Consider the following 20498-nt stretch of genomic DNA (forward strand, 5'->3'; position numbering starts at 1 on the left):
TCATTGAAATTGGAGTATAATATATCTATCTATATAAATCAGTATCAGCAGCTTCTGATATAGCATAGCCCACCTAGACCCATGCAAGTCTCTAGAATACACAAAGACAGTATTTCAAACTAACCATAATGTAACAATATAATTAAAACTACGGGACTACATTTTGTTAAATCGTTTACATTTGATGCCATCCATCCAATGCATGGACTGATGGAGTTTGCAGGTAGCAGCATCCACTCTTAGAGTGGCCTTGCATTCTGGCTTATAAAAGAAGGTCACAAAGGACCCCATGTATGACATGCATATGTCTTAGGCCCAATGTCAAGCCGTGCGGGTGTCATGGCAGCCGGGGGCCTTCTGAAAGGCTCCAGGGTTGTCTTAGCAGTATGCCTATTAAATTGACAGAGGCTGTAGTCATCAAGTGAAATAAGAGGAGTTCGTAAGACACAAAGTACTATATGGAAATAAATTCTAGGAATTGTTAGAACCATTGTAGAAATTATTTTTGGGTATGACTGTCCTCTTATCCAGAGGAGGATTTATACACTAAACGGTGCAGCACTTAATTATAGTCCATTATTTACTTATGAACACAGAACTTTATTTACCTGTAGCCAATTTGGTTGATTTGATCAGTCTCTAGAAGCATTTTCCAAAGCAGACAAAGAAACAGAGGCGAGGAGCCTTGCAAGGAAAAATGTGAGATGATATCATTTTCATTGGTCATAGACTTCCACTTCCTATACTCCTCTTCCACATTTTTCTTGAGGTTGAAACGACTTTCCTGAGGCACATTGTTCTGCTTAAAGAAAGCCTATTAAAACAAAAAATATTTTAAGACATCAAATTCTACATGAAAATGTACATTATACTACTGCATTCAACTGTTTCCGAGAGCTTAGAAAAAGCGAGTGGTAAAAAATAAAGAATACACTTTTATTAAGTTATAAAATTGTGCAAAAAAAGAAAATTTAAAAAAAAAAAAAGGAAGAAATAAAAAAAAAAAAGTGAAAAAAAAAAAAAGCAAAATGGGTAAAAAAAAAAAAAGAAAAGTTTGTCATTTAGGAATAAAACACTAATTAAAGAGTGAACACTGCTATTTAAATGCTGTGAATAACGCAGCATTTTCAGCGCCAAGCTAATCGCGGTAGAACGCTCCCATTGTTTTCAATAGAGCCTCTCTGGTAGGCGCTCCATGTTCTTTCTAGCGCCGTGATTTTCGAGTGGAGTCTCTTCTATTTTTGATGTTTAGCGCACCTCATCCATGAGGAGTTATTCTAAACTCCGCTGTTGGCTGCAGGGAGTGAAAGTAAAATTGTGGAGCTTTGTCCAATGCCTGTGTGAGGGAGGCCAAAGTCACCATCATGATAACATTTACCTGTAGTGGAGCAGGAAAACAGCTAAGTGTGTGCAAAGCCCAGTTGTGTGGTGTGAAGCTAATAATTGTCTGCAGGATGTCTTTGCACCAAGTACCTTGAATTGATTCAGAGCCTGTGAAAAAATCTAACAAAGAAATAAATACATCGTGAGACAGGTTGAAAAAAAAAAACAACTAAAATTTACTGTATTACACAAACGTCAACATACTAGTTACTGAAATTCTGCGGTTTATGCTGCTCTATAACAAAAGTGTAAAAGTGCTCCAATTTAATACATTTTACAGTAATTTTCACAAAGGCCATTGAAAGAGAAAGTTTCCAAGTTTAAAAAAAAACAACAACTTTACAATAAAAAACACAACAAAAAAAAACAAGCAATTATTACTGTTAAGACCCTAAACGTACCGGTAACATGAGTTGCTCTCGCAAGCGTCAAAATCAGTGCTCGGTTGAGTTCCTCCGATTCAGCTGATAAAACAGTTTTTGGGTCACTCAGGAAACGTGTAAACTGCGGTTGCACCTCAGAACTTCCCAGAGCTGTGATCAATCTCAAAGCTGTACTCTCAACACTAAAAATAGATAATTTCTTGATGATTTAAGACCACAGTACAACCAGAAAAATAAAATAACTGCCAAAGATGTTTTCCAATGTGTATTCCAAAAAAAGACAGATATTCATGATATATCCATGCAATAGGAGGTACAAGTATTTCTATCATTTTCCAAAGCTTTCTATGGAGACTCTTGTAACTGAGTGATGGTCTATTACTGCACGGCAGCAAAGGGGAAAACAGAATCTCCAAGGATCTGATATTTTACTACATATCCATAGGACATGTCCTAAAGTCTTTGCTTGAAAGTCCCCTTAAATGGTCACAAACGTTACTACAAACTTATGCTTGTGTGATAGCCATTGTGATATTTAGTAAAAGTGCAAATCACTATCTAAAAATGTTTTTGTACTGAAGGAAAAAAAGAAAAGAAAAAAAAAAAAATCACTCTACAAGTACTGGCCACTAGGGTCTCCCTGCCTTTGGACCTGCTATTACTACCTGTTATAAGAAATCTGTCTCCAGTAGAGAAGCCTAGATGGATAACAGGAGGGGTGTGTTGCTTTATCTGCTGCCTTTATCAGGAGGCTCCTAGAAGTCTATAGGGGAAGGGGAGCCTCTGGAGGAAGAAAGAAAAACTCATGTAGACATGGCTGCAATTACTAGTAAATTGTTTTCTCTCACTCCAGCGCTGGATGCACAGCTACACTACTCAGCACTGCTGTATAATGGAAAGCTCGATGGGATCCTGCTCCCCCCTTACCTCTGTGTATGCAGGTTATAAAAACAAAGCAGCTAGCCTATACCAGGCAGCTCAGGGAAAACTGACAATTAGACACAGAGCCTGCAAGAGGGGAAACTGCTGAAAAATTCCATATGCAATTCAAAACAATGTCTAGAAATAATGTTACTCATGTACAATATTTATCTCAGACAACCCATTTAAGTGAATTGGCCTGTAATACTAGGCACAGCCACTACTAAAAGTATGGAGCTGTGCTTTGCAAGCAATGAAGGGGAAGCAGCACGGGAACACCACAGCCTCCTTAGGCAGATGATTGGCAAAGATAACAATATTCAGATACCCACTGCTCCAATATCAATGGTTTATCCTAGTGATTAGCAATCAAATGTTGACATAGAAAAAACCCTAAACTATATTCTCTTCTTCATGACACTGTGATTAAGAGTACCAACCAGAGATGAAGCTGATTCTGATTGGTCTGTGGAACTCCAGCTAGTGAATGGAGATGACTTAGGAGCTGAACTCGATAGTGAGGCTGGATGTGATGCATACGGTAGCTGAACATTTCCAGCAGGGTGTGAAGGATTCCCCATGAATGAGACTTGAATACAGTGGGTAATAGTTGACCTAGCAGAATAAAGAAATATTAGAAATTAAATGGTATATAAGTGACTGTAATTTTAAAAACTGTATTTAAAAGCACATATGATAAGCAGTATAATCTTAAGATGTATACCATACTTCAAACAGAGGAAAGACCATTTTCATTTTTCTTTATGACAAGATAGTTAATATGGTGTTTTATGTTCTGGTACATCCACAATGGTCCCTTATTTATTATGGTGTCGACCATTTAGCCCATATTTGTTTTGGATATCCCCCCTATCCCCCCCCCAAAAAAAATCCAATAAAGTCTTTGTGAACAGCACACAGTAAATCAATTATTGAAGACTGTTAAAAACTACTGACTTCTTCATACATTATTATACATAGTAGCTTGTATGTATAATTACTATGTTTAATAATAAAAATTACACACACACACGCGCACACACACACGGTCGTGGTTACTTCAGAGGAACCGAGGAATAAAATGTATACACATAGAGGAGTGTTAGATTCTCCTCAGACTGCATGTACTCATGTCCCTCTGCAGAATGTGCCACCCCTCACACTCTCCTCACTTTTTACCCTTAAAAGGCAACACCCCTTTTATTCAAATTTCTCCCCAGACTGGAGGTTTTCTTAGCCTCAAAGGCATGCTGCAGTCCATTACCTCTTCCTTATGTACTTTACAGCTTTCAAGATATGCACAGAGGTCAGTTAGATTGTTGTGCCAAATTTCACGCTTGTACAACACCAGGAAGTTACATTACATAGGGATGCACTTAATTTTGCAATTAGCATTAAATAAATCAAATTGTGACCCCTTTACTTTTCCTATTTAGGACCTATAGAATGGGCGTGCCAAATTTCATGTTTGTACGACACTGGGAAGTTAGAGAATTAGATTAGGTACATTACATAAGGTGCCAATACTTTTGCAATTAGCATTGAATAATCAAGTTGTGGCCCCTTTACTTTTCCTATTTAGGACCTAAAGAATTGTCATGCCAAATTTCACATTTGTACAGCACCGGAAGGTTAGAGAATTAGTGGCGAGTCAGTCAGTCAGTGAGGGTTTTCATACATACATACATACATACACTATGTAAATACTTCATCACACAGTATTTACGGAAGTCTGAGTATGGATTTTAACAGTCTTCAATAAAGGATTTGCTGTTTACTATCTGTATAGCCGGATATTTCCAGCTCTATTTCCACAGTAGATATGTGAACAGATATCTGTTATTTTTTTCTTATAAAAGTATCTGCAAGAACCCAATGGTGGTATAGGAACTTTATGTCATCACTATATATTATTAGGCCATCTGGATCAAGGAGAGTTTTAAGGCCCATTCAGACGGGACAAATGTCGGGCAAACGATGCCCAACACTTGTCCTCGCACACTCCACTCTTGTGCTATTGCACAGGAGCTAGTATTGCTGGCTCACAGCGGGGCGGCTGGAGGAGATTTCACTCCTCACTCTTCCCTGCCCCTCTCCATTGACTTAACATAGAGGCTGTTCACTACTGGACAGCTTCTGTTTACACTGAACGATCATCGATCAGCTCATCGTCCATCGTTTATGCTGCATGGACGATGAGATAAACGCTGATCGATAAGTGTAAATAGAAGCCGTTCAGTAACGAACGGCCGCTATATTAAGTCAATAGAGAGAGGCGGGGAGAGCGAGGACTGAAATCTCCTGTAGCCCCCACACCTCACACTTTCCCTGCTGGCCGCTCCGTGAGTAAGCCAAATGATACTAGCTCCTGTGCAGCAGCACGGGAGCGATTGTATGTGGGGACGAGTGTCGGGCATAGTTTACCCGACATTCGTCCTGTCTAAATAGGCCTTTAGTCTTTTATGGAGTATTTCAAGACATGATCATGCAGATAAAAGTGACATGTATCAACTCCACATATCTTGACATTTTTTTAGGGAGTGCTGGGATTTGACTTTTACCTACTAAACGGTTTTTATGCATTTTCGAAATTTTTTTTACCTTCTTTTTAAAAGTAAGTTAATGTAAAACTACCTGAAGGTATGACAACAGGCCCTCTTTAACCCCTTAACACTATGATGTACAGTCAGGTCATTGAGGTTTGGGGTCTCTATGGAGCAGAATAGAGGGTCAATTCCGCTCCACACAATGTATATGTTGGCTGTCTTAGACAGCCGACACCCGCCTGCAACAGTCACGATCAGTGCTGTTAACCCTTTAAATGCCATTGTCAATTCTGACGGTGCCTTTTGAATGCCCTCAAACAGATTTTGGGTGTCCCAAATGGTTGCCAGATCAACCGGTGGCCTTTTGACGGCCCCCAGGGTTGCCACTACAAAATGCCTAAAAAGCCATGCCTATGGCGTGGCTTGATAGACTGCCTGGAGCGATCAAACAATAGTAAGTTGATGTCCTCTATAGGGACATCATAAAATAAAAGAAAGAAAAAAACAAAACAAAAACACTATTTTCCCATATTTCTTAACCCAATAAAGGACCAAGCACTGTAAATATACGGCAATTGGTCCTGGGCTTTAAGCCCAGCTGTATGTAAAATTACCTTGAAGAAGAAAAAACAATAGAAAAAGCGACCAAAAAGTCGTATATACTCAAAATAGTACCAATAAGTTACAGGTTATCCCACAAAAAACATGCCCTCACATAACTATAGACAGAAAAATAAAGTAAAGTAATTATCAGAAGATGGCAGCACAAAATAATTTTATCTTTAAAAAAAAAAAAAAAAAATTGAATATTTTTTTGGAAAGTAGTACACTATAAAATTTGTATTGTCGTAATCCTACAGATGCATAGAATAAAGCTATGTTCTTTTTGCTACACTATGTACACCGTAGCAACAAGACCTCCCCAAAAGATTGTGGAATTGTGATTTTTGCTTTCTTCCCCCCCATTTCACTCCACTTAGATTTTTTTTTACGGTTTTCAGTACATTATATGGTACATTAATTTGTACCATTGTAAAATACAGCTCGTCCCGCAAAAAAAAAAAAAAAAGCCACAGGCAGCTATGTAGATGGATAAATGAAAAAAAAATAAATAAATTAAAAAAAAATCACGTCTCTGCACAACCTAACACTGTCCAATGAAGTTGACAATTCAGTCATACTCTGTTACACCTCTTAAAAATGTAATTAATATTTTCTGGAGAATGAAAGTATGTACTAAAACAGACAACCAAGGTGAGCTGAGAGGTATTCTTTAGCTTTGCGCTTATGTATAGAAAGAACATGACACAGTTACTTCCCCTAAACCTACATTTGCTCTGATCAGTTGATTCTATCTTATAGTCTACATGTAGCTTATAGAATAAAAATGCTTACTAATAAATCCTTTGATGCCAAGGGATTCTATCTCCATGTAGACTAACAAGCGGCTGTAGGTTTCCACCAGTGCGGGAGCTAGAGCTGGGCTAGATTTTGTATGAGCTAGTTTAATAACTCTAGTCGCAATGCTGTGAATTAGACTGAAAAAGACAAAAAAAAAGTTAATGAACAGAAAAACAAAGCAAAAGGCAATTAATTCCACTAGTTTTATATCCAACGGGAAACTACTGATAAGATTAGGTAATAAAATAACCAATAAAACGATTCACTGCATTTCCTCTTTTCATTTTTATTACATAGAACACAGACTGGCAACCAGATCCTGCTATTTACCATCTGCCCTGTGGGGCTTTTGTGGGTACGAGTTTACAGATAAGCAAGGTTAAACCTAAAATGAAAATCCACTTTCAATAAAATTTCAGTGTCAAAATATAAAAAATACAATTGAGCAACTGTTAATTCTTTGATTTGCCATTTTTACATCAGTTTCTACACATTTTGTGTTCTCAATTCATACACACAGCCGCTTTCAATATTGCTGGCTTAGTTATTACTAGACAATGGTTCAACCTCTTGCCGACATATGATGTATAAGCATGTCACACGTATGCAGGAGCAGGTTCTGGGGCAATGCCTGGTGATTGTCATTGCAGCCTTGGATCTAACAAAGTACAGAAGCTTAGTAACTCCCTCACACCTTAGACAGGGGGTCCTCTAGCCAGTGCCCACTGGGTTACACTGGGGATGGAGCAGACTCCGCTGTGCAGTGCACGGCGCTCATAATTGCAGGCGCAGCTTTCATTGATTAGGGGTAAAAACTTGCCAATTGACAGGGTTCTCACTACTAAGACCACTGCCAATCTCAAAAACAGGGGTTTTGTATCCCCTGTACTCCTTACTGTGGGATTACTGTACCCTCTCCAAAGAGAAGACTGAATGAAATGTTGTTCGCACAGGCGATGAATTACATCCTAGGACACTAAAGGAAGCAGCGGAGGTAATTGCTGAATCACTCGCCATCATCTTTGAAAATTCCTAGAGAACAGGAGCAGTCCCAGAAGATTGGAAAAGGGCAAATGTTGTCCCCCATCTTCAAAAGAGGAAGGTGGTTCCAGGAAACTACAGGCCTGTGAGCCTGAGTTCTATACCGGGAAAAATCTTTAAACAAATTATTAAACAGCATATATGCAAGTACTTGGATAAAAACAGAGTAATTAACCAGTTTGTAACAAACAAGTCATGCCAGACAAATCTAATTTCCTTCTATGACAGGATCACCAACTGGGTTGATCAGGGAAATGCAATGGATATAGTATATCTTGACTTTAGTAAAGCACTTGACAAAGTATCTCATACCATACTTATTGAAAAAAAATGACCAAACATGGGATTGACAAGGCAACTGTTAGGTTGCCCGTCCACGGGCAGTAGTCATAGTGTGATCCGCACGCGGATCACCCTATGAAAAGCTTTCCATAGGCCAACTATAGAAAGCGCAGCCCGACGTTCAAGATCGGAGAATCATAGCATTTCCCCGCTCGCGTGATTAAAATTGCGGCGTGCTGCAATTATCCGTGGGAAGCCTATCAATTAGCTGGGCTAGCGATATTCCGCCCTGTCCGTGGACAGGCAGCCTTAGAATTGGATTCTCAACTAGCTGAGTGACCGTACTCAAAGAGTGGTCATAAATGGCTGCAGATCCAATTGGAAGTATGCATCAAGTGTGGTAGCACAAGGCTTTGCCCTAGGCCCAGTGTTCAACATTTTTATAAATGATCTGGAGGAGGGAATTGATGGGAAACTGATCAAATTTGGAGACGGCACAAAGCTAGGGGGGACAGAAGAGAGAGAGGATTTAACAATATCTAGAAAAGCTTGAACAGTGGGTGGCGACTAACAGAATGGTATTTAACAAGAAGAAATGCAAAGTCCTACATCTGGGCAAAAAAAATGAAAAAAAAGCACATACAGAATTGGAGGAATTGGGCTAAGCAGCAGCACATGTGAAAAAGACTTGGGTATACTAATAGATCGAACATGAGTCAACAATGTAATGCAGCAGCCAAAAAGGCAACCACAATTCTTGGATGTGAAGCACAGAGTCTAGATCACGTGAGGTAATTATTCCACTCTACTCTTTCTTTGTCAGACCTCATCTGGAATACTGTGTCCAGTTCTGGCCACCCCAGTTTAAAAAAAAGACGTAGACAGACTGGAGCAAGTTTAGAGAAGAGTTACCAAGATAGTGAGCGGTCTGCAAATCATGTCCTGTGAGGAACGGTTAAAGGAATGTTTAGCTTGCAAGACAGGAGACTTAATAGTGGTCTACAAATATCTGAAGGGCTGTCACACTGCAGAGGGATCAGCCCTATTTTCATTTGCACAAGGAAAGACGAGAAGCGATGGGATGAAACTGAAAGGGAGGAGACCCAGATTAGATATTAGAAAAAAACTTTCTGACAGTGAGGGTGATCAATGAGTGGAACAGGTTACCACGGGAGGTGGTGAGATCTTCAATGGAAGTATTCAAAAGGACAAATATGTCTGGGATGATTTAGTGAATCCTGCACTGAGCAGAGGGTTGGACCCGATGACCCTGGAAGTCCTTTCCAACTCTACCATTCTATGATTCTTAGCACACCAACGCTCCATTCAGTTCCAATGTGACTTCTAAGATACCCAAGGCAACTGCTTGGGTATTTCTGTCAGTCCCATTGAACAGCACATGTGCAGCCAACGCTCCCATTCAGTGTGACATCATTGTGTGGAGGAGAAGTGACCTTTGCAGTGACAGAAGCATGGGACAATGGAGTCCCGTTCTTGAGATCGCAGCAGTCTCAGCAGTGAGACCCACCAGCATTCAGCAAGTTATCTCCTATCCTGTGGATAGGGAATAATGTAAAGGGATTGTACCACAATTTAAAACGCTACAGGACAAACCTATGTCCTGCAGGTCCGGGGTTTGTATGGTGGGAGATTGCGGGTTGATACCGCTTCATACAATGCAGGTGCCGGCTGTTTCAGCAGACACCCGCCAGCAACAGCTCCAATAACCTGCGTCGCTCCTCTGAGCTGCTAACCCTTTAAATGCCGCAGTAAACACTGACAGCGGCATTTAAATGCTCTGTCCAATGTTCAGGGGTCCTGTAAAGCCCCCTGCAATGAGACTGCGGCTTGCTGCGTAGTTGTCATGGCAGCCGGGGGGGGGGGGGGGGGGGGGGGGAGGATTCTGAAAGGACTCTGGGGCTGCCATAACCTATGGCATGGCTTGATAGATTGCCTGTCAGAATGCGGTATAATGTAATGCTATAGCATTACATCATACTGCAGGAACAATCAAAGCATTTCAAGTTCTAAAAAAAAAGAAGCACAAGTTTAAAAAAGGTTTTACCAACTATTAAAAAGACAAAAAAAAAAGTAGTAAAACGTTTCAGAAAAAAAACCCCTTTGCCATATTTATAATAAAAGAATCCAAGTACTTACACAAAAAACACACATTTGGTATCGCTGCGTCCGTAAAAGTCCAATCAATCAAAGTAACACATTACTGCCCCATACCATGATCATAGTCAGAAAAAAAAAAAAACCCTGTAAAGAATGCCAGAAATGAGCTTTTTTGGTCACCCAGTCTCCAAGAAAAAAAAATGCTATAAAAAAAAAAAAAAAAAAGATCAAAATGTCGTATGCACTCCAAAAATTGTACTAATATAAACTACAGGACGTTCCGCAAAAAATGAGCACAACTAGGTTGATGGAAATTTTTATTTAAAAAGCTATGATTGTCAGAAGATGGAGACAGAAAATAATTATAAAACATTTAAGCTCTTTGAAAAAAAACCAAAAAAACAAAAACCACTATATAAATTTGTTTTTTTTAGTAATCGTACTATCTCAGAGTAAAGTTATATAATTTGTGTTGCAGTGGGTACGGCGTAGAAACAAGACCCACTCAAAAATGGCGGAATTGTGTCACCCCCCCCCCCCCCCTATTTCACTCCATTTAGAATTTTTTAAAGTTTTTTCAGTACATTATATGGTACATTAAATAGTACCATTGAAAAATCCAACTCGTCCTGCAAAAAACGAGCCCTCAGACATCTACATTGATGGACAAATAAACGGGGAGAAGGGGTTAAAGACCCATACCTCATTTTTGCATGCACAGTGAGAGAGTCCAGCAAGTTCATTGGCAGCGGAGTAGTTGATCCAGATGCTGTACAATTCGTTCCTGGTAGTGGTATCTTTACATTTCCATTTCCATAAATGGTTTCCACAAGCACTCCCATGGGTAATGTGAAGCACTCAGAATTGGTGGAATAGGCATTGCATAACAAGGCTATTTTGTAGTCATTCATTTGTAAGCTCTTGTTCCGCAAACTTTGCTGCAAAAACCTATTTTAAAAAAATACATCACATGATTTTGTTACACATGCACTGCCACGACAAAAAGGTATGAAGTTTAATATTAATGGCTGTATTAAACGGATCTTGAGAAATCTGCAGATTACTGAAAGACTTAACCCTTTCCAATTCACTGTCTGATGTCTGAAGACATTCTGACTGAAGGCTGTATAGCTCCGATGTCGGTTGACGTCCAGCAGGGTATTCTTACTGTATATTACTGGCCGCTCTGTTGTTGGGGGCCTCTCCAGCATGTCACATACTGCAGTACTGGGTCTAGCCAGCAGATTGTGAAATAGCACAATTGTGATAGATTGGGAAATAGAACCATTGTGAAATAGCAGAAAGAAAGCTCCCTAGGAAACTCTGAATCAAAAATTGGATAGCAAAGGGTTAAGATCATAATAAAAACTTATCTTAGGCTGGGGTCACACGGGCAGATTTCAAATGCGGAATACGCGACAGAATGTCAGCATTGTAAAGCCTATAAAATAGGATTTTCCACTCAAACTTGCAGATACGAATAATCACAGCATGCTCTATTCTGCCACAGATTCCGTGCGGACGGCTTCCATTGAAGTCAATGAAGGCCGTCTGACCTACAGCCCATACACAATTAACACTGCGTTTGGGCCACGGTAACCCGCGTCATTGCTAAGCGCCAGCATAGGGGAATATAAGGATTAAAAAAAAAAAAGAAGAAGAAAACTGTACTGCTTACGACAAACCACATGCTGCCGTGGTCATGTACAATGCACAGAAAATTGGTACGCAGGGTCGCCGGCCGTGCTCACAGCCAGAATCTACTGCGAGCCTTCCTTATGCGGAATCCGGTCGGCCCATGTAAGCCCGGCCGTAATGTGGGATGTGGCTAATTGCAAAAAGTTTGTGTTAAAGCGACCATTTCCTAATTTAAGCCCTATAAGTTAAGCTTATGGACTGAAAGTAGGTCACCTACAGGGATTGTAATGCGTTATACTTACCTTAAAGGGGTTGTCCCGCGGCAGCAAGTGGGTCTATACACTTCTGTATGGCCATATTAATGCACTTTGTAATATACATTGTGCATTAATTATGAGCCATACAGAAGTTATAAAAAGTTTTTTACTTACCTGCTCCGTTGCTGGCGTCCTCGTCTCCATGGTGCCGACTAATTTTCGCCCTCCGATGGCCAAATTAGCCGCGCTTGCGCAGTCCAGGTCTTCTCCTGTTCTCTATGGGGCTCCGTGTAGCTCCGCCCCGTCACGTGCCGATTCCAGCCAATCAGGAGGCTGGAATCGGCAATGCACCGCACAGAAGAGCTGCGGTCCACGGAGGCAGAGGATCCCGGCGGCCATCTTCACAGGTAAGTATAGAAGTCACCGGAGCGCGGGGATTAAGGTAAGCGCTCCGGTGAGCTTTCTGTACGTCCCTGCATCGGGGTTGTCTCGCGCCGAACGGGGGGGGGGGGGGTTGAAAAAAAAAAAAAACCCCGTTTCGGCGCGGGACAACCCCTTTAACCTGGATGTGAATGCTGAAAATTTGAATGGAAGAACCAGTTAGCAGCGCTGCTCAGTGACAGGCTCATTTTACGCGCCAATAAGCAATTTTTCCTGTTTTCTTTATCGCTGCAGTTGGAGATTCATAACTTTTAATTTTTCCATCAACATAGTGAGATTGGGGAGGATAAGTGGGAGTTTTGACTTTTTTGTTTTTATATTTATCATTTTTTACTTTCAATTAGAGATGAGCGAGCGTACTCGGATAAGCACTACTTGCTCGAGTAATTTGCTTTATCCGAGTATCGCTGTGCTCGGGTCTGAAGATTCGGGTGCCGCTGCGGCTGACAGGTGAGTCGCAGCGGGGAGCAGGGGAGAGTGGGCGGGAGAGAGGGAGGGAAAGATCTTACCTCCGTTCCTCCCCGCTCTCCCCTGCAGCTCCCCGCTCCATGCCGGCACCCGAATCTTCAGACCCGATGTGAGGGTATATATATATATTGCCATATGTTTTTTTTATGTTTTATACCTGTATGCAAGTTCTATACAATTCCAAATGAAAAAAAACTTATATGTCGCCTTACATCAGATATTCCAAGGCTTTAGAAGGCTGAGAGAGATGTTCTAGAAATTCAGAGAAGAAGAACCAGACATGAAGGGCGCGTGTACGTGGCCATTTTCCCAGAAACAAGATATCAAGATGTTCAACCATGTACATAATTTTCACTGTCTTAGGCTGAAAATCCGGACTTCCCATATATGGTTATGAGCCCATCACCCCCTTGGGGATGGGACAAAGGGTATAAGATCTCATGTAATCTGTAATAAAGCACAGTGGGCACAGCTGAGAGCCATGTCCCGTGTGAGGAATGATACCAGATCCCTGTGTGGTGTCTCTTCTTACCGCCGGCAACGGGGCAAGTGGGGTGGGCCCGATTGGTGCTGTATTTAGAATTTTAACCCTGATAAATGGCGCCCAACGTGGGGCGACAAAACCGGAGCTTACAACGCATTCCACCCGGATCCACGCCGCAGAGAAACCGTCCTGCTGCAAACCGAGCCTGATCAACTCACTTAGAACTCCAGGTAAGGCCAGCATATATTTATGTTGTGTTTTACGCTGAGAGTCTTGCAGCAGGACTGACTATCTGTGGTTTGTGACCGGACGGGTTGGGTTAAGAGTTCTACACGGTAACTCGTGTGGGCTCCGGGTTTGCCGTCATGGACCACTGACCGTGATATGCGCACCAATCGGTCACCCGGAAACTAGTCTGTAGTCTATTTGTACTTTGAAGTCTAACGTTTTAATAATAGTGGAGATTGTTGTATCTGCAGAAGTTTTTTTTCTCTCTTTATTTTCATTTAGTCTCACAAGAGAAGGGACCCTCAGTTTAGTTTAGTTAGTTGTTAATGGTTTAGCAGAGAGGGATGCATTTTGTGAGATAAGGCTTCATAAGAGAAGGGACTCTCGGTCGGTTTGCCTTATATATGGGGCTAGCGATTTGATTTCAGAGAGATGCATTTTATGGGGCTGGTTCCATAAGGAGAAGGGACCCTCTGTTGTTCTGCCGGTATATAAGGGGCTGACAATTTGAAAATTAAGAGGGATGCATTCTATGGAGCGTGTTATTATTTTTGTTGTTGTAATATGCGCAAGACCTTATTAAAGAAGATAGAGCCCCTCAAGGGCTGCCGCCGTGTGGATGAATCTGTAGAATGTAAGAAAACTCTAATGAAAATGTGTGACACCGACCCGCACGGCAGATTACAAAATGGTGTCTGGGAGGAGGTCTTTAGGACCGAGAGGTGCCTTGAAAGACCAAGGTTTGCTAGAAGCAGAGAGACAGTCAGAGAAAGTATGTACACATTATTTGTTTAAGAAAGTATCCATAAGTGAAATGTTGAAAAGTACAGTAAGTGATCAAGAGGGCGTCAGGAGAGTGTCTATTAAAGGTTATATTGGCAGTTAGGTAGGGGAGAGAAAGTGCTGAAGGAGCAAGCAAGTCGATAAGGAAGTTACAATGCATGTGATTTGTTGGCAAAGAGAGATGAAAATGTGTATAATACAAGATAGATAATAGATATGGATATATATGTGTATATATATATATATACTGTAAGTGCAAATAGTTAACTGAGCTTGCTTTTAGGGGAGAGGAGTTTGTTGACCTGTAGCTGCGAGCTTGTGTTCAGTCTGTGTAGCCTTCCAAGGTCAAGAAGATAACAGCGAGAGAGAAAGAATGCAATAACAACCTTGGTTAATATCTTTGCTTGCTTGCAATGAATTGAAATGAATTTAATTAGTTATACTGTCTTAGTAGGCAGGGAAATATAGTAATTTCTAATGTATATTCTTACTTATACAGGGGTTGAAAATGAATGTTGCAAGGTCCCAGGATATGTGTTAATTATGATTTCAAAATGCAGGCAATAGTTTAAGCTAAAACTTATTCAGTCTGTGTTTCATATTCGCGGAGAGATAACAGTCAGGGTCACAAGGGGGGCTGAAAAATACCCAGAGATTCTAAAACACTTCAGCGTTTAATACAGCATATAATAGCTTCAGTAGATAAGAAATATAGAATATTTCAGTCACTCAGCAAACTTTTTCACATAATTTGTCAAAGATAGCGCTCATTCACAATCTCATCTCAATAGAATCATGTACTTTATAAAATTATAGCACTCACCTCAATGTTTTTCAACTGATGTATGTATGTTTGTCAAACTTTTTTTGTCCGTGCATCTGTGTGTACTGGTACACCTTCAAGGGGGGTGACGGAGCAAACTTGAGAGCATGGATGGATGTGAGTTAGTGACCCGTGTTCAAGCTGTGGTGGAATGTGTGATGTGGATAAATGACTGGGGATAAAAGTCCTCCCCATGCATGGGACTTTGCTTGGTTGAGATGTGGACGTGTGGACTGTTACGCTGAAATGGAGCTGAGAAGACGGACGCAATGTGCCAATATCGAAGGGGTGGAGCTAGATGATGTAATAGTACGTAATGTTTCATCCCTCCTCTTGCACGAGGGAGGGGGTGAGGATCTTGAGCAGCTAGTAAAAGTTTGTTTTGTTTTTTTTTCTCCTGTCTGAAATTTGATAAAGATATTGCAGGCAGGAACAGACTAATAATGAATTCACTTAAAGGAATATCACATTTCCAATATTAATAGATGTTTTGTAGGTTATTCTTCCCCGGTGTAACTCATGTTTCTGTTATAGGTGCTAACTTCTTACAGGCCTTATCTGCTTCCATCAAATCTTTTTACAATGTGGTACTAACTTAAACCCGGCTACTATTGTTCCAATTGAGTACCCTGGTTTAAAGGGGGGAGGAGAAGGCATAGGTGATCTAGGTATTGCAAGTCAGCCATTTTTAAATTCAGCCATTTTTAAATTTTTTGCAAGTCATTTTTTAATTTTTTGCAACAAGATTCTGATCTATTTCAAATAGAATACCAGCCTGATTGTCTAGCATTGATGCAACAAGAAAATTTAAGTTTTAAAAAAAGTTACTGAAAGCCCTTGTTAATAATGCATATTTTGAGTTGTTTTTTATAGATGGTACCAGGGTGATTGACGACTCCACACTGGATATACGGTGGTTACACAACAAGATGTCCTAAAAAGCAGAATGTCTCCGCATGTCGCAGTACAAGAAGCGGAATTAAAAGCACTCACGGAGGCGTGTAGAGTGGAGGAAGGTAAGACGGCAAACATTTACACTGACTCCCGGTATGCATTTGGCATAGCTCATGATTAAGGCCCAAAATGGAAGGCCAGACAGTTTTTTTTACCTCAGCAGGACAGCCAATTAAGAATGATGCAGCGGTGCAGAGTCTCATGGAGGCCCTACTTCTACCTGACAAGGTGGAAAGCTCACACCAATTCCTACACCGGAGAAACAAGAGGCAACGCCATCACAGACCACACAGCAAAAGCAGCGGCCCTCAAGCCGTGAAAGAAAGAAGAAAAGAAGAATTTAACAATAATTTTGGACTTTGACTAAACTTGGACTTTGATAAAAATCTTGGACTTTGATAAAAACTTGGACTTTGATAAAAACATTGGACTTTGATATGCTAAAGACTTTACAGTTACAAGCCAGCAAGGAAGAAAAAGACAAATGGACTAAAAAGGGACGGCGTATGGTGAACAGTCAACAGAACCTGCTTACCATAGTCCCTGTGCCCAATGATGGCCCAGCTGACGCACGAAAAGACGCACCTCTTAAAGCAACAATGATGACGACGCTTGAATGAGGACGGGTGGCTCCTTGGTTTTCTGTAGCTGCTGCATCATTTGTCCAATTTTGCATGATCTTTGCCGTAAAGCAACAGGGCAGAAGTAAATTTGCCACATAACACTTGCCTAGGCCACTCTACCCATTTCAGGGATTGCAAATTGGCTACACTCAGCTCCCACTTGTTGGGTAGCATGAAAATGTGCTTGTTGTTGTTGTTAATGTTTTTCAGGTTGGAGACCTACCCTGTTACCAAAGTAAATAAGCAGGTAACCGCACAGAAGCTCATGAATGAGGTAATCCGCAGATACGGGGTACCGGAAGTGATTGAGTCAAACAAAGGTACAAACTTCACAGGTGAAATAATGCAACACATCATGTCTGTTTTGGGTATATTCCAGGCTTTTCACACACCCTACCGTCCACGGAGTAGTAGGAAAGTAGATACAAAAGGCAATGAAGAAAATGGGCATATTTTGAATTGAGTGTCTTTCATTAGTTTTTCTTTTTCTTAGGAGGGTACATGCCTCAGTAGCTGAGTTTGGGGAATGATTTTCTTGTTAATGTTGTCATAGGCCTCCCCAAGGAATTGTCAATAATGTATTCTGTAGTCTCTGCTTTTATCCCAGGTCCTACAGATGAGTGTCACAATCTGAAACCAGGTGACAGGGTCTATGTGGAAAAAGTTTGAGAGACAAACCCGGTTTGAATGTCCCTTACCAGATGTTGCTCACCACCCCAACTGCAGTCAAGCTCGAAGGAAAACCCACTTGGATCCACACTTCGCACTGAAAAAACTAATGATCCTGCATATCCTTTACATGCTATAATGTGGTACAATTCCTCTAACACACACCTTTGACTACTGTACACTAGCCCCCTGTTTCAGAACAAATTAATATAATCAAATGTGCAATATGAAGACTACACTGAGGGTGAGAATCCAACACCGCATCGTGCTAAGAGAGAAGTTGACACTCAAGGTGGTAACTTTGATCCACATGTATACATAGATGCAATAGGAGTGCCAAGGGGGGGTGCCAGATGAATTTAATTCTAGAAATCAGGTTAAAGCAGGTTTTGAGTCCTTATTTGCTATTGTCACTGTTAATAATAATGTAGATTGGATGAATTATATCTATTACAATCAGCAGAGGTTTGTAAACTACACCAGAGATGCTTTACAAGAGTTAGCTGACCAGTTAGGGCCCACTGCATCCATGGCGTTCCAAAATAGAGTGGCCCTGGATATGATTTTAGCAGAAAGAGGTGGAGAGCCAGTTCCGATAATGCCAACCACGTACGTTACCAGAAGAATGGAGAAATGTACTAGTACTGCGCCGCCTCGGTCTCATAAGATGGACTGTCAGTGGACTTCCCATTTGCCTAGGGAAAGTGCAGAAGACCTTAGGTTCCGGCGAGGGCACACCCTGTGGGGTGTTAACTTGTACAGATAGAGGGTATGGATGCCCGGAAATAAGCCCAGGGAATCCATGGCCTCCTTCTGAGGTGAGGTAGGGATCCCTCCCCTTTAGGAGTAGGGACTTACGGGCAGTGGAGAAACCCTGACGCAAGGGAGAGACGACCGAGGAAGAGTGCAAAGTCTGATGCTTGATCTCCATATTAAGTTTTTTAGGGGGGTTTGTGAGGGTATATATATATATATATATATATATATATTGCCATATGTTTTTTTTATGTTTTATACCTGTATGCAAGTTCTATACAATTCCAAATGAAAAAAAACTTATATGTCGCCTTACATCAGATATTCCAAGGCTTTAGAAGGCTGAGAGAGATGTTCTAGAAATTCAGAGAAGAAGAACCAGACATGAAGGGCGCGTGTACGTGGCCATTTTCCCAGAAACAAGATATCAAGATGTTCAACCATGTACATAATTTTCACTGTCTTAGGCTGAAAATCCAGACTTCCCATATATGGTTATGAGCCCATCACCCCCTTGGGGATGGGACAAAGGGTATAAGATCTCATGTAATCTGTAATAAAGCACGGTGGGCACAGCTGAGAGCCATGTCCCGTGTGAGGAATGATACCAGATCCCTGTGTGGTGTCTCTTCTTACCGCCGGCAACGGGGCAAGTGGGGTGGGCCCGATTGGTGCTGTATTTAGAATTTTAACCCTGATACCGAGCACAGCGATACTCGGATAAAGCCAATTACTCGAGCGAGTAGTGCTTATCCGAGTACGCTCGCTCATCTCTACTTTTAATCTTTATCCCACTAGGGTTAATTTCACATAGGCAAGTGCCATTTCATCCAGTTGCGATCCTTTTTTCTGGCCTGCGATGTGGTTAAAATAAATAAAAAAAATTGCTCATGTATTTGACCCCATTCAAAAGAATGTGTGAGAGGCACGATTTTCTCTGCTATGTGAAAGGGGTCTAAAGAACGATGGTTCCTAATGGGATTCAAGTCCCCATGATACATTGCAATACTTCAGTCTAGCAGTGTATTACATTGGTCTATGAGACCAGGCCACTGTAGATGGCAGACCCCTAGGCCATTGTCAAGCCTACGGGCACCATAATAACCCATTAACACCCTGCAATCATGTCACAGGAGTTAGATAGATGACTAGGGAGCCTCCAGAATATAAAAGGTTAAAAACTAGGATCAGAGGTTATTAGACGTCCAAGTCCCTGCTTCTTACTGCAAGGGAGATCTGTGCTGGCCTTATTAAAGTGTGCCGTGAATAAGGCCTGTTAGTAACCGCATAAAGAAAGTTGTATTGGCAGTCAATGAGGGGTTAAGTAAAAGGTCATTACTGTGCAGAAAGTTACCAATATAGAGGTGTATAATTAACAGTCAATATTCAGTTACTATAAAATATACCATTAGTATGCTACGTACTCATGATGTAACTTTAGTGAGTGAGGAATAGGGATCTGTAGCTTTGAGTTGTCATTTTGAGCTTTTCTGTTGAGGTGGATCCAAATACAAGTCATTGCAAAAGAATGAGTGGACTGAGGCTTGGTGATATCTGGCACAGGAATACACTGCAACAAAATAAAACAATAGTCATACTGGAAAAATCTGTAAATCCCTTGAACTATTTACATCAGGTAAATCATCTGTTTCATACAAGTTCTCCAGTCACAGCAACAGCCCCCCTACAGCCCCGCTTCCTAGACCTTAGCGAGTATGTTATGGTTGGGAGAATACACAAGAGTGGGTGTCCAAACAAACTCCCACTTGGCTTTTTAAAAAATACCTTATATTAAAAACAGACATAGTAAAATTTCATATTTACGAAAATTCTACACATTACCAATACTCAAAATGACAAAAAAAAAAAAAAAAAAAAGAAATAATTTTATTTTGTTCAGCAAATACTCACCTCCTTTTCAGGGTACAAGAGGTCAAAGAGCTTCATGACTGGTAAAAAGTCAGCTAGAGCATTCTTCTGTATGCTTCCAGAAATAAACTGAAGAAGAACCCACATGAGATGGTCTCTGCCTTTAATGAGCCCTCGACCTGCAAGCTGTAACAGATGTGCGTTACTGACAGCAGTCTAGTAAATTCTTAGTAATAACGAGAGCAATATTAAGATTAGGTTAAAGCTCATCCTGTGTCTCATGTTAACACTGGCTGTTGAGGCAACACTTGTGCCGTAACCGTGCTTAGCGTACACACAGCACTGCGGTCTTTTCTAGGGTTCCAGGAAGGACTGCATAAGAGGTTCCCGGTTCTCAATTACATCACCTGAAAACATGGTGTCCTTATTG

General features: G+C 41.0%; 1 protein-coding gene across 2 annotated transcripts in view; it reads right to left on the minus strand.

Annotated features, from left to right (window-relative positions):
- The window catches only part of MED23 (mediator complex subunit 23), a 73819-nt gene that overhangs the window by 26559 nt on the left and 26762 nt on the right, over positions 1-20498 (minus strand). For both annotated transcript variants that reach the window (XM_066605562.1, XM_066605561.1), the window contains exons 12-19: positions 20111-20254; positions 19624-19769; positions 10778-11023; positions 6629-6771; positions 3128-3302; positions 1785-1948; positions 1379-1503; positions 609-814 (exon numbers count right to left, since the gene is read on the minus strand). In XM_066605562.1, the coding sequence (XP_066461659.1) occupies positions 609-814; positions 1379-1503; positions 1785-1948; positions 3128-3302; positions 6629-6771; positions 10778-11023; positions 19624-19769; positions 20111-20254 (1349 nt within the window). The remainder of the gene's footprint in view (positions 1-608; positions 815-1378; positions 1504-1784; positions 1949-3127; positions 3303-6628; positions 6772-10777; positions 11024-19623; positions 19770-20110; positions 20255-20498) is intronic.

The sequence above is a fragment of the Eleutherodactylus coqui genome, chromosome 1 (assembly GCF_035609145.1).
Source record: "Eleutherodactylus coqui strain aEleCoq1 chromosome 1, aEleCoq1.hap1, whole genome shotgun sequence".
Lineage (NCBI taxonomy): Eukaryota > Metazoa > Chordata > Amphibia > Anura > Eleutherodactylidae > Eleutherodactylus > Eleutherodactylus coqui.